Source organism: Ostrinia nubilalis, chromosome 24 (assembly GCF_963855985.1).
Source record: "Ostrinia nubilalis chromosome 24, ilOstNubi1.1, whole genome shotgun sequence".
NCBI classification, from domain to species: Eukaryota; Metazoa; Arthropoda; class Insecta; order Lepidoptera; family Crambidae; genus Ostrinia; species Ostrinia nubilalis.
The window spans coordinates 2148235-2163176 of NC_087111.1; the positions used below are offsets into that span (position 1 = coordinate 2148235).

A 14942-nucleotide genomic window follows, 5' to 3' on the forward strand; every position below is an offset into this window, starting at 1 on the left:
GGTTATTGCTGCAGTAATTTAGGAATTATTTAATAATTTATGATTTTCAGAAAACATTTTTTTCTCCGTTGTCCTAGAAAATTGGCATCTATTCTTACTTTATATTGATGCATGATATAATTATCTATAGTACCTGAAAATATTACTTGCCTATCCCGTGGGAGTTGAAATGGATTATGGAACGCGAAAGTTTAAAATCTTATGTGATGATTATGGACTAACCGAACACCCTGGCCAGTACATTAGTGAGCAGCGGTTCTCTATGCGCACATAACTGCGCTACGCATGACGACACGCCACGTCGCACCGCAGGTTCCGACGACTCGGCGTGGGAGAGAAGCGCCTTTGACAACTCTGTAAAAATAAAGTTTGGCTCGTTTTTTGTCTTTAGTTTACAAAAATCAATCAAATCAAAATCGGTGCTATAGGATATACATAAGAGAAATATGCACAATTTTGTCACAATCTTTCTTTAGCTTTCCATTCACCAAATCATCCAGTGTTTTTTTTTTCAAAATCGTCTGAAATACCTTTAACTTTAGGTTTACTAGAAATCTTGTGATGGCACTATGCTCTAACATTTAGTGACGTCATGAGCACATAGGGTCCCTAACACTACCAAATGTTGATTGCGGGTGAAGCTCGCTTCCACCTTCGGCCTGAGTCACTTACCATCAGGTGAGATACAGGCAAAGAGCTTCCTTGTTGTGGATAAAAAAAATTAATGAATAATGTTTTTCAAGGTGTAAGGTGGAGAAAGGTCTTGTCATACTCATCAATCAAAATCAAAATCAAAATTATCTTTATTTGTTTAGACTAATTAAATTAGTTCTTGCAAATCGTCAAATGCTCTTAAGGAGCCTATACATGTCTCATTCTTTTTTTGCCCTACCAGCGCTTCGAGACAAACATTTGGCAAGTGCTGAGAAGAAGCGCCGCAACAAACTCAGTCACCACTGTCTGCCGGTTTAAAAATATAAAAAAGTAGGAAGTTACATACATTCAGAAGCAAGTTACTTACCACGCGCTCCCGTTGATAGAAGGTGGCCTTTAAGACGCCTATCTAGCACGAGACCGCGTGGCAGTTTTGAATATATTTCTTTAGTGCCGTGCTAATTTCTAGGTTAATTGTTGCGTTTTGATACATATATTTTATGTCAGGTATATCTTTCCGATAAAAATCGACCGGTAGTGGTCTCCTTCACAACAACATGGAAGAAACATCTTATTCAGAAGAACAAATCCAACCTGCCACAAGGCATCTATCTTAAAGAAGACTTTCCAAAAGAAGTTTTAGAAACCCGCAGAAAACTACAACCAATGCTGGAAGAAGAAAGAAAGAAGGGAAATTTAGCTTATCTGAAATACGATAAGTTAATAGTAAAAAACCCAAAAGATGCTAACCGAGAGAAAAGGAAAAGAGAAAAGGTAGAATCGCCAGAAACAATTTCAACATGCACCAGGAAGAAACAAATTACCGACAAACGTATTGATGAGCCATCTACAAGCAATACACAAGGAGTAGTAAAACCAAGCATATTCAATTATGTGGCACGAGGTAGAGCATCATCGGTGTCTGAGCCAAAAACTTCAAAAAACTAAAAACTTCTTCCCTCAACTGGAACCCGGACAAGACAAACCAAACAACACAACAAACTAAAATAAAAACCAACAACAACACCCCAACCCCTCTCCCAAGACGGCTGGTCACCGCGGGAGATGTAGACTACCACCCTCCAACGATTTCAAAGGCCTCATCACACAAACAGAACAAAACACATAACGCTACAAGGAACAACAACAATGTCACACATATCTGTACGCTAAATACAAGAACTCTGAGGACAGAGGAGAACCTACAAGAGCTGGAATTGGCCCTTAATTACCTAAAATGGGACATAGTAGGTATCAGCGAAATGAGAAGAGAAGGAGAAGGCATAGAAGAGAGAAATAAAGAATACATACTATACTATAAAGGTGAAACGGCAGGCCTATATGGAACTGGATTTCTAGTGAAAAGGAGACTTCTAGCGGAGATCGAAGAGTTCATAGGGATTTCAGAAAGAATATCAATGCTAAATGTAAGACTACCCACTGGAAACAAAAAGGAACCATGGTCAATCATCCAGGCATACGCACCAACAGAACCAGTAAAGAACGAGGACATGCACAAGATTGAATCATTCTACAGTAATCTACAATCCACCATAACGCAGGCACATTCCAATCTTATAGTTATGGGTGACTTTAATGGAAAAGTAGGTACATCCAAAACAGGAGAAGAGAAGATCATTGGAAGATTTGGCCATGGACATAGAAGTAAAAATGGTCAATCACTGGTAAACTTTGCGACTGAAAATAAACTGTCCGTTATGAACAGTTTTTTCAAAAAAAGAAATTCAAGGAAATGGACCTGGATCTCACCTTGTGGAAGATACACGAATGAAATAGACTATATAATGACAAATAAAAAAGATAGGATCAAGGATGTTACTGTAATAAATAACCTGAACTTCAATACAGACCATAGAATGGTTCGTGCAATATTGGAAGGAAACCCAGTAAAGAAAACAAGAAAAACCTATAGTAAGAGACCTGAATCATACATCACCAATAAAAATCTGGAAACCTTCACGATAAATTTCAAAAACGCACTGGAAAACGAGATGGATAAATCCAACAGTAAGAATATAGAAGAAATCTACAATAAATTCATAACTACCTTAAAAAACGAGATCGACAGAACCAAATCAATGCCAAAAGAAAAAAGGATATCTACACACACCCAAGATTTACTCCAACAACGGAAAGAACTACTGAAGGATAAAAAATCTAATACAAAACAAATCACGGAAATAAGCAAGAAAATCAATGAAAATATAAAGAAGGATAACAAAGTAAGAAGAAACGATGTCATCAAATATCATATTGAAAAAACAGGAGGAATAAAGAAGGCTTATAAGAAGCTGTCAGACAAAACAGAATGGATGCCAAATCTAAAGAACAAACAGGGAATATGCACAGGGAACAGGAAGGCAATTCTCGACATTGCAACAGAGTTCTACAAAACACTTTACACAGGCATGGACTGCAACAACGAATACCAACCAAAAAACTTAAATTGTAACAACTTTAACGATGAATCGATACCACCTATCCTCTTATCAGAAACAGAAAAAGCAATTCTAACCCAAAAAGATGGAAAATCTCCTGGACCTGATAATATCACAAACGAGATTCTGAAAGCTACTATCACCGAAACAGCTCCAGTCCTGACAAAGTTATTTAATGAAATAATAGTTAGCGAGACCATACCTACAAACTGGACAAAGTCAACGATTATACTTCTATATAAAAAAGGGAATAGGGGGGATGTAGGGAATTACAGACCCATAAGCTTAATGTCCAATATATACAAAGTCTTCTCAAAAATAATATTAGCCAGAATATCGAACACTCTTGATGAAAACCAACCTAAAGAGCAGGCAGGATTCCGAAGAGATTTCTCAACAGTAGATCACATACATGTAGTAAAACAAGTCTTACAGAAACTTCAAGAATATAATAAATCATACTATATCGGATTCATTGACTACAGCAAGGCATTCGATTCTATAGAACACAAAGCAATATGGTCAGCACTGGAGACACAAGGTGTTCACAAAAAATACATAAAATTAATACAAGAAGTATACTCAAAAAGTACAGCAGAAATACAGCTCGAAAACACTGGACCAGAGTTCCCTATAACTCGAGGTGTCAGACAAGGAGATCCGATCTCGCCTAAACTCTTTTCTGCTGTACTTGAAATGATCATCAGAGAACTTGACTGGGAGAAAAGCGGAATTAACATAAACGGAGAATTACTATCACACCTACGTTTCGCAGACGATATTGTGGTGTTCTCAGATTGCCCACAACAATTGGAAAAGATGCTACAAGAATTATGTGATGTAAGTGCCAAAGTGGGTCTTCTTATGAACACCTCAAAGACAAGAGTGATGACTAACTCAACTAAAGTGAAAATACACGTAAACAAAGTAGAAATTGAGTATGAAGATGAATACATCTATTTGGGACATCTAATTTCCAACAAAGAATGCATGGGCAAAGAAATAGATAGACGAATAACAAACACATGGAAGAGATACTGGTCACTAGCAGAGGTAATGAAAAACGGGAACCTAAAGATGTTCCACAAAAGGAAAATATTTGATGCCTGTATACTTCCCTGCCTCACATATGCTTGCCAAACCTGGTCACTAACTAAGCAACAACTTAAAAAGTTAAAAGTATGCCAAAATAGTATGGAGAGAAGTGTATTGGGAGTGAAACTTAAACACAAGATAAACCTAAACACAATAAAATCAAAAACCAAATTCAGAAGTGTTGTTGCAACAATTAGAAAGTTGAAATGGAAGTGGACGGGACACCTAATGAGGGAAAAGAAAGAGAAATGGACAAGAGCCGTAACGGAATGGTATCCCCGTGAAGGAAAAAGAAGCAGAGGCAGACAAGCGAAAAGATGGGAGGACGATATCCGCGAATTAGCAGGGCCATTATGGCCACAAATGGCTAGAAACAGAGAAGCATGGAGATCATTGGAGGAGGCCTATGTCCAAGGACAAACTGGAGATGAGTGCAACTAAATTGTAAAATGAAATGTTAATGTTGTAAAAATACCTTGTAATCCAGTAATAAAGGCTTATATTATTATATTATTATTATTATTATATCTTTCCTTGACCAGTCCCCGAAGGCAGCTCACTAACATTAATGCTCTACATCTTTTTTATTTTGATTTTTTACCATATTGCAAAGAAAACAATATTTAGTCATATTTTTGCGAGTACAAGGATAATATGACCAAAGATAAAAAGTAATACATATTATGCAACAAACCTGAGATCTCCTCATCAGTGGTATACTCAGCCAAAGCAGTGAGTATACGAGGCAGACTGCTCTCTAGTGCTTCCACTATGAGTTGTATTTCGCTTGTCTGCCTGACTATTTGGCTGAGTTTCGGGAACAGGGTCTGTGCTTGGGACCTGATCTTGCCCGGCCCGGGACGGAGCCAGCAGTCGCCGAGGCAAACACGGGACAGAGCTGCGCGTATCCATCTGAAAAGTAAAAACAGACTATAGTCTTACAGATAAGATATTTTTGTAGAGAACAGGCAAACAAAAAGTTTGCAGATATGTACTGGCTGCTAGGCAGACAGTCAACGCTAAGCCTGGAAAACAAAGTCCTAATTTACAAGTCTATCCTTAAACCGATTTGGACATTATGGCATACAACTCTGGGGGTCAGCTAGTCACTCAAATGTTGAAATCCTGCAGCGCTACCAGAACAAAGTGTTAAAGATCCTAATCAATGCCCCATGGTTCACACGAAACACGGAAATGCACGAGTACCTAGAAATCCCTACAGTCAAGGAGGAAATAGAAAGTTCTTCTGTATCCTACAAGCAACGCCTTAAACGACATAGCAACCATCTGGCTACACAGCTCGTGAATACAAACAACTGCCTGTTTCGGTTGAAAAGAATGCAATTGGCTTCCATATAAAACTTCTCAGGAAGAAAAAGAGCAGGGATGACACATCACAGGACGTGCACTCCCCAAAAGCCGAATTATCAATCAACATCAAATCTAATTAAAGCCGCTGGGCTGATTGCAGATAAATTTGGCTTAGGTATTTTATGAAACAAACACTGTCCCTCAAAGGGAAGATAAAATGTGGCATTGAGTAACAGTGTTACTAATCGGTAATTTTTTTACCAATGGGTAACAGTGTTACAAAAATGGTGTGACTCATCGGGAACAAACGATTATTTTCAGTAACTTGCCCTTAAAGAGCATTTTTACACTGCTATGTCAGTGTGTGTTGAATTATAATAATAATTTTTGTACAACCAAGGAAATTGCACAATACATTAACAATCGGCATCATCAAAATAAAGATTAATCAGTTTATCATTAATATGACTAATGACATAGTGTCATAATTTGTCTTAGCATTAGCCTAATTAGCTTTTGTGTGTAAATAAATTAGTTTTATCAAGTTTACAGTTTGTCTTCATAATTTTTAGAAGTGATGTAGTAATAATTTTTTAACAAATCAAAATGACTGGAAGGTCGTTGAGAAATCCTGTATATTTTATTATGTACATTTTACTGACCTCGCATTTCTTGTAGTGTCAATCTGATTCTGCAGTATAATGTTGGTTTTGTGCGAGTGAAACGCAAAACCACCCACCACAGCTCTGTTCAGTGCCTCATCACCGACTAGACGTACTTCTGCCTGCAATTGAATACATAGAAATAATAAGACGAACTGTTGGAGGAAGGAAAATAAGAAATATATCCTATCTAATAATATTATTATTAATGCCTCATACGCCTAAGCATTGATCACATTGAGACATAATGACTTTAGCAATTAATAGAACAAGAAATAGAGACATAAGTCTCAACGTTTTTGGAGTAGCCAGCAGGCTGAAAACCTTGTTTTTTCTGGTGCATTGGTGCTTATAAAGGAATTAAACAGTACCAAAGACTATCTTCCTGTTGTAACGTCGATATTTATATCAGAATCAACGAAGCGTAACGCAAAGGCTGTACAACCATTCACTTACACTGTCATTGCTTGCCAAAGATAGCAATGTGGGTATCGCCGTGTGCAACAAATTTGCATAGTGTCTAGCGCAATTCGGGCGGCTCCCTAGCGCTCCTAGACACCGGCCCAAGGTCCCAGCCGCTGTCTGCAGCTCATGACTCCTGCAAAAAACATGAACGTCACTACAAAAACACAACAAGACCCTGAACTTCAAAGGAATATCGACCAACTCACTTCGCTGCACCTTCGTTGTTTTTCAAATATTCCAAAGCCTTTTCGGCCTTCTCCAACACGTTCATGGCTGCTTCGGTGTCAGCCGGTGTTCAAAAAAGGCAAATCAAGCATAACTCTCAATGTTTTCAATGTGAATCTGTGATGTGAATTACAAATATTACAATCGCAGAAGAGGCAAAATGCAAAACGTAAAAAGGGAAAATCAATTGTGTTGACATTACGAGTTCGTTCAGAAACAAAATTGTTGCAACTAAAATTAATAAATAGAGTCAAGTGTTTTGTATTGTATTGAGAAATTACCATAAAAATAAATTAAATGTATTTTTATTATTTTGATGATTATGTAAAAAATAATTTAATAAAATTAAATCCAAAATTTAATTATAGCCTGACCAGGAACATAAAAACCCTGGCATAGAGGCGCGTCAATCGCATTTGATAGTGCAACACTGAGTACAGTCGTACCTGTGTTAAATTAATAGGCTAACTTTATGTATCAGGATTCAGGATTACGAGCTAATTTGATATTTTCATAAATTAACGAAAAAATATTATTATAGGTAGGTTTAAATAAATTAAATGAAACCATCAATCGAGCTAGTAGGATTTATTTTATTATTCATCAATAATCAAATTCAGAACTTGAATATTGAACTGCAATGTCTGGACATGAACGCTTCAAACTCGGTACTTCTTTCCCAATTCCATAAAATTCAACACTTAGAAGGTGACAAAAAACTTTAAAATAGGTAGTTGAAACAAACCACAGCTAATTTTCATAGTGGACTGTACTATACGATAAACATGTCAGTCAATTTGACAACCTTTGTCGGAAACATTATTCAATGAAAATATTGTCCGAACCCTTAGTATTTATCTTCGACAAATTCTTTAACACATTGTGAACCACTTTTCTTTCACGACTATAAAAAGATTTTAGCAATTTAATTAACAAAATCAATTGCACACATTTAAAATAAAGTTTGTTTACACTTTGACAGCAATAGACTGACATGCAAGGTGACATGTCAATGAAGTTTTCAGTTACTGTTGCCATTAAAAGAAATTAGTACCATTAGTTTTCCGCAACATGGCGAGGGTTTTTATGTTCCTGGTCGTCGGGCTATATAATAAAAAATCACACACAAATAAACAATCATTCATTCATTCGGCGGTGCGAAAGCATCCAAAGCATCTGTCAATCTTTATGCTGCAATTCCACTGAAAGCTACTACTGCAATCTTATAGTAAGTACTCTCACTGGTAGTCTAAATTCCTTGAATATGAAGTCAATTAGCACCATTTCCGATATAACTTCATGCCTACAAAATGTAAAATATTCTGATGTTAAAAAGACGAGTAGGTAAGTTACCTAAGTCTGCAAGGAAAATAAATTCTATAAACTTAATTATGGAGGCGTGTATTCAAAAAATTACCCTCCTCTTGGCGCAGTCAGGTATAAAGTTAAATTAATTTTCAGATCTCCTAGGCTTTCAAAAACGTTATTTTTATTTTTTTTCATCCAGAAGTAGTCGCTCGCGGGCGCTACCTATATTTGGTGTAGTGATACCTTTATTTCTTGAACTGTCACTGGTTATCATTTTTCGTTCATTCAATAATTTTTATCACCCACAGATTAGAGAGTTATCACTTGTTGTAAACAACCTAAAATAGTTGTGATTTTGTTCCTATTTTCAATTATGTCTGCTGAAGACGACCTCGAAATCGACGTAATGTACGGCTTGAAAACTGTATTAACTCAAATTGAGGCAGCAGTAAGCCGTAGGAGTAAGGTGAGGAAATTGTTCTTATGTTTAATAATCTAAGTTCTTATGAATGTTAAATGTATGAGTTGTTTGCATCGAATAAAGTATTTATTTTAATTAAAGAATACCAAGAATATTATACTAATACTACCCGTACATATCTTAATCATGAGTTTATGTTATAATGACCAACCTACTTATAAAGTGGTTGAAATGTGGGCTCATACTGAGTAGGTACCTTCTCTGAGATAAGTTATTCCATTTGTTCTAGAAATATTAACCTTTATGACTTTTTATTCCGTAATCACATAAACTTTCACATTATGTTATTATCAGCTTCTATACTAAAAATAAATTTGTTTTCTTACTATTTTTTTCATAATATGAATTTTCAGGGCTATATTCATTTGTTTTTTTCAGGACCTACCACAAATAGCACCAAGGCTTGTGGCAGTATCTAAGATAAAACCAGCAGCTCTCATCATACAGGCCTACGAGGGTGGCCAAAGACACTTCGGGGAAAACTATGTCAATGAACTGGCAGAAAAGGCCAGCGATCCACAAATTCTTGAGAAATGTAAAGAAATCAAATGGCACTTTATAGGGCATTTGCAAACAAACAAGATCAACAAATTGCTCGGTTCACCGGGATTGTTCATGGTGCAGACTATTGATTCAGCGAAGCTAGCAGATAATGTAAATAAGCAATGGGTAAAGTACAGGAAAGAAGAGGAGAAACTGAAGGTCATGGTGCAAGTTAACACAAGTGCTGAAGAAGGTAAATTGAAGAATTATTTTACATTTCCATATTTATTATAGTTCTTATTGTAACACCACATTAAGCTACATACACACTACAGTACATTATGTAGTTGTGATAGTTGCTATTTACAAAAATATGTAGAGTAATACAGTGTGACATAAAAGAGTAGAAATTAATTATTTCGGAACTAATACACTATTTTTTTTTGTGCCTTAATTTATAAATAGAATCTTAGAAGATTGTAAAACATCTGACTGTACTTAGACATGTTTTATGCTTCACCAGTACCAGATATTATTAATAAGCAAGATAAAATATTATATTGTAAACCTAAATTCTTTATTTTTACAGCTAAAAATGGAATAGAGCCATCAGAATCACCAACATTAGTAGAGCATGTCATAAAGAACTGTCCCAATCTAGAGTTTGTGGGACTGATGACCATTGGCCAGTATGACTATGACACCTCCAAAGGGCCCAACCCAGACTTCCTGACCCTTGCCAAATGCAGGCAAGAGGTGTGTCAGAAACTCAACTTGGATATTAATCAAGTTGAACTATCCATGGGGATGTCATGTGATTTTGAACATGCTGTAAGTTTTTAAGATTAGTTTTTAATTTTATGTTTAAGTAATTAATCTGAAACATTATCAGTACCAAGATGAGGCATTGCCATGAGATTTTAATTATCATAGTGATAAATTATTTCTAAAATGCATGTCATATTATGATTCACATTTAAGCAACTCTAGCACTCGTCTTAATATTATTCCTTTACAGATTGAACTTGGAGCCACTACAGTTAGAGTTGGGTCTACCATCTTCGGCGCTCGACCTCCGAAGGCAAAGGCTAACTAAATGAAAATGTTAAAAACAAACTAATAGGACAATAAGTTATCTCATTCTGTTACTGTTTATATTTTTAATATGTTAAATAAAATTATTTGTTGGCAGACAACTGGTGTGTGGTCTTTCAGTAAACATAAGGCATCTAATCTACTATATTCTTTTTAGCTCACAATACTCTCTACTCTGTGCTGTGCAGCTCATTCATAATTTTAAATTCCACCAACCCTGCATTTGAAGATGGTAGACTCCAATTTAGACATACTCTCTAATCTGTGGACTCCAAGGCAGCATGGATATTGACCTTGTCTTTTTTTTCTAATCTGTGCCGTCAAAAATGACATTAGTCACAGATAGGATAGATGCAGCATGTGTCAAAAATTGTATGAAGCCGAGCGTGCCACTTTTTAAACGTCATTAGTGTCATTTGAGCGAATTTTAGTGATTGCCGCAACGTAAAAGTAATCGTATCATCGTACTGCATTTGCAAAGTCATCGAATGATATCGTGTGACTCGATTCGAAAATTAATTAATTCCGATAAAACTGATAATTTGTTAAATATAAAACCAAAAACATCTTTATTTACCTTTTTAAAATAAATTAATTCTTACAAATCGTCAAATCTCGTTATTTTTTTTACCCTACCAGCGTTTCAAGACATAAATTTGTCAAGTGCATGAATACATGGATCAGTGTGTGTCTTATTATTATGTATGAGTAAGTACGGTTCCTTGGGATCGGTATGAGTGCGCCACATACAGGGACCATGGTTTTAACTCTTAAGAGTACATCGCAGGATATGTATTAAAAACAATGCTACTTTATACTTCTTCTACTGCTACTTTATTCTAATTAATTATTTGTTACTTGTGCTGTTAATTACAATTCTCAATCCGTAAATAATTTCTTCATTCTACCGTGTTCGTACTACTGTCCTCGTAAAACCATCGTAACCGATTGTTGTAATCGGATTACATGAACATCACTCGACCATGTATGTCCATTTGGACATATCGGAATGGCACGCTTTGACGATCAACTTGCTGTATCTACTCTAATCCATATCTGTGACCACAGATATGGATTAGAGTAGATACAGCAAGTTGAAGAAAGAAAGAAGAAATTATTTACGGATTGAGAAATGTAATTAACAGCACAAGTAACAAATAATTAATTAGAATAAAGTAGCAGTAGAAGAAGTATAAAGTAACATTGTTTTTAATACATATCCTGCGATGTACCTACTCTTAAGAGTTAAAACCATGGTCCCTGTATGTGTTGCACTCATACCAATCCCAAGGAACCGTACTTACTCATACATAATAATAAGACACACACTGATCCATGTATTCATGCACTTGACAAATTTATGTCTTGAAACGCTGGTAGGGTAAAAAAAATAACGAGATTTGACGATTTGTAAGAATTAATTTATTTTAAAAAGGTAAATAAAGATGTTTTTGGTTTTATATTTAACAAATTATCAGTTTTATCGGAATTAATTAATTTTCGAATCGAGTCACACGATATCATTCGATGACTTTGCAAATGCAGTACGATGATACGATTACTTTTACGTTGCGGCAATCACTAAAATTCGCTCAAATGACACTAATGACGTTTAAAAAGTGGCACGCTCGGCTTCATACAATTTTTGACACATGCTGCATCTATCCATATCTGCCCCCCTAGACAAAACGCACTTTTTGATCGAATCGAAAATCGAATCCGTCAAAACTCCATACAAAAAAGGGGCTTTTCGACCACTTTTCGACTGGTTTGCGATTATAATTTGCACTTTGTCTAGACCCACTGCCCCCCTAGACAAAACGCACTTTTTGATCGAATCGAAAATCGAATCCGTCAAATTCCATACAAAAAAGGGGCTTTTCGACCACTTTTCGACTGGTTTGCGATTATAATGGCACTTTGTCTAGACCCACTGTGTCTGTGACATTAGTGCTTGACGTTTCATCACTCACTCATTCACCAATTCAAACGAACAACGAACAACGCTAATAAAAATCATTCTCCATTCCAGTGTTGCCAGAAGGTTACTTTTGTAACCTTTTAGGTTACTTTTGAACTGCATTGGTTACTTTTAGGTTACACTAATGAAAAGGTTACTTTTAGGTGATTTTTCAGAAATTGTAGAATTAACTTTTACAGGTTATTCAGTAAAAATATTAATAGTGACAATTTAAAAATTATATCATAAACTGTATTTAAACATGAATTTGATTTATTAAAATGAGTTTTAGCGAATGTTTTTCGATAATAAAACGCAAATCCAGGAAACGTTTTTATACGACCGGTCACTTTTCGGTCTTTATGAAATGGTCAAAATTTCGAATTTAGGTAAAGATAGATAGATAGATTGATGATCAATTGTATTCATTTTTGCACTTCGCATTTTCGCTCCGCACCCCCCCCCCCCCCTCCGTATGAAGGTTACTTTTTATTCAAAAAGGTTACATTTTTTTATATTTCTGGTAATTTCTGACAAGACCCGACTGGCAACACTGCTCCATTCACTCTTATTTCTGAACGGAAGGAAAGTGATGGCTGGCGCACGCGTGGACGGGACTCAAAGAAAGTTATTTTGTTTTGTGTTTTACGTGCAAAGTTAACTTTATCAAAACAAGTTTTTCGTGAATTTTTATAAATAACTTTCCAATGCAGTGATTTCTATTATCTGGATTCGAATTAAAACAGCATTGATTGTTTATTTTACATGTCACAAAAGTGAACAAGTTTCTGAAGTGCACATCCCAAGTTGAAAGTTTTAAAAACAAGGCCAACATTCGATAACAGGTAAGTTAGAGGATAACCACTTTTTATTATTAATTCACCAGGATATATGCCAAAAAACTTCTTAAATTCACCTACTTTCTTCACAGTAAGTAGGTACTTGCCTACAACTATTCTCAATTTCTTCGTGTTACAGCATTATACTTTCCCTCAAATTGGACTGTTAAGTCCAATACTAATATTAAAGTGAAGTTACTTGCATGACTGATTTCAAAATTATGTAAACTCTAATATAACTAAATTATGTCACTGATTTATTACCTTTTCCTTTTATTAGCTAGAACTACCTATCTACCCACCTACTTTTACCAACTTAAACTATATAAAATCTTAAACTTTGATGATTAGCTGGCTTATAGTCCATGTTTGTAACATAATTGTTTGGTTCTGTCTAGTAACTACAGCATGCTTAACTGTATTTGATTTTGTCAATAGTATAATTTTTGATCCTTGGTTGCAGTTTTTGTAATATTTAGGTAGTGAGAATGACTAGTGCAGGTGATCCATCTCATTTGATTCACCTGAGGCAATAAAAACTAATATAAAGATTTATTACCTATAGTACGCCTAATGTTAAAAATGTTTGGCATTGAAGATATAAATAAATAGTTCTTTTGTAACCAGCTAATTAATTAGTAGCGTAGGTAATGTAGTCCATTAGCATAATGTAGTAATATTACCTACGAGCCTATAAGTTGGGACTAGTTATCTCATTGGATATCCAGGATTTTATTATGCAATTGCATGAGCTAATGATGTTTTTAACCACAAACGATGGAATGCATATCGCTTGTTTAGAGGCAGAACTAATAAAAAGTCATTTAATTGGATTTAAATCGATACCACTACTACACACACACTACACTATTAGATTAAAAATTATATGCAGAGTTAAACTTTACTTTTAATTCTTTCCAAAATGTAGCATGAATTTAGCTTTTAATAACTTTTCTATCCTTTAAATAACACTGCTATTTACACATTACCTACTGAACTGTTTAGTCTCTCCAGTAGGTTGACATAGATGTCAATTATACAGGGTGGAAACGTTAAGTGATCTCACTCGATTATTTCTAAACTATACAAGATATCGAAAAGCTGATTACTGATTCTGAAAGTGCTTCACAAGCTCTTTCAAATGGTACCAATAATAGGTTACAGAATAAACTGGATCTATCCGAAAATTCAATGTTTCCAGCTTCCATACATTTAGTAAAACCACTTAATATTAAAAAGTATACAAGATATTAAAAAACTGGTTACTGATCCAGAAAGTGCTTCACGAGCTCTATCTAACAGTACCAATAATAGATTACAAAATAAACTGGATCCATTCGAAAATTCAATGTTTCCAGCTTCCATACATTTAGTACAGCCACAGTCATGGCACTCATGTCTTGTTAATATTATAGCAAGTAAAGCCTAATACCAATGTTTTCCAAGAATAGTTTTAATAAGAATGCAATTTACGAGTTCATTTTAAGTGTTTATTATTTAATAAAAAAAAAATTTACTTCTATTATTGTTTGGCTGTCATACATTTAGTATGGAGGCTGAAAACATTAAATTTTCGGATAGATCCAGTTAATTTTTTAACCTAATATTGGTACCGTTGGATAGAGCTTGTGAAGCACTTTCAGGATTAGTAACCAGTTTTTCGATATCTTGTATAGTTTAGAAATAATCGAATGAGATCACTTATCGTTTCCACCCTGTATATTATATATATTATAATTAATCTACATTAGTATTTAAACAGATAGATCTTGGGTCATTCCATGACAAATGTTACCGAGGGCGAAAAACTAAATATGTTCTTTTCACATTAAATCTGATGAATTTTGAAAGTAAACATTCCAAATTATAATGTGCAACAAAAAAAATCTGGAAGAAACATGTAAT

General features: G+C 35.1%; 3 protein-coding genes across 3 annotated transcripts in view; 2 read left to right on the forward strand and 1 right to left on the reverse strand.

The window, feature by feature from the left end:
* The window catches only part of LOC135083633 (huntingtin), an 87707-nt gene extending 80607 nt beyond the window's left edge, over window positions 1-7100 (reverse strand). The window contains exons 1-5 of the mRNA XM_063978336.1: window positions 6853-7100; window positions 6638-6779; window positions 6182-6303; window positions 4903-5120; window positions 223-354 (exon numbers count right to left, since the gene is read on the reverse strand). Of these exons, the coding sequence (XP_063834406.1) occupies window positions 223-354; window positions 4903-5120; window positions 6182-6303; window positions 6638-6779; window positions 6853-6917 (679 nt within the window). The 5' untranslated portion in view covers window positions 6918-7100. The remainder of the gene's footprint in view (window positions 1-222; window positions 355-4902; window positions 5121-6181; window positions 6304-6637; window positions 6780-6852) is intronic.
* A 1360-nt stretch (window positions 7101-8460) lies between these two features.
* On the forward strand, window positions 8461-10339 carry LOC135083948 (pyridoxal phosphate homeostasis protein). Its single transcript, XM_063978711.1, has 4 exons — window positions 8461-8645; window positions 9039-9396; window positions 9733-9974; window positions 10162-10339. Exons 1-4 carry the CDS (start codon window positions 8553-8555, stop codon window positions 10237-10239), a joined length of 771 nt encoding a protein of 256 aa, XP_063834781.1. The 5' UTR covers window positions 8461-8552; the 3' UTR covers window positions 10240-10339.
* Window positions 10340-12788: 2449 nt separating this feature from the next.
* The window catches only part of LOC135083903 (uncharacterized), a 30198-nt gene continuing 28044 nt past the window's right edge, over window positions 12789-14942 (forward strand). Inside the window, exon 1 of the mRNA XM_063978657.1 lies at window positions 12789-13043. The gene's annotated coding sequence lies outside the window, so the exon portion shown is untranslated. The remainder of the gene's footprint in view (window positions 13044-14942) is intronic.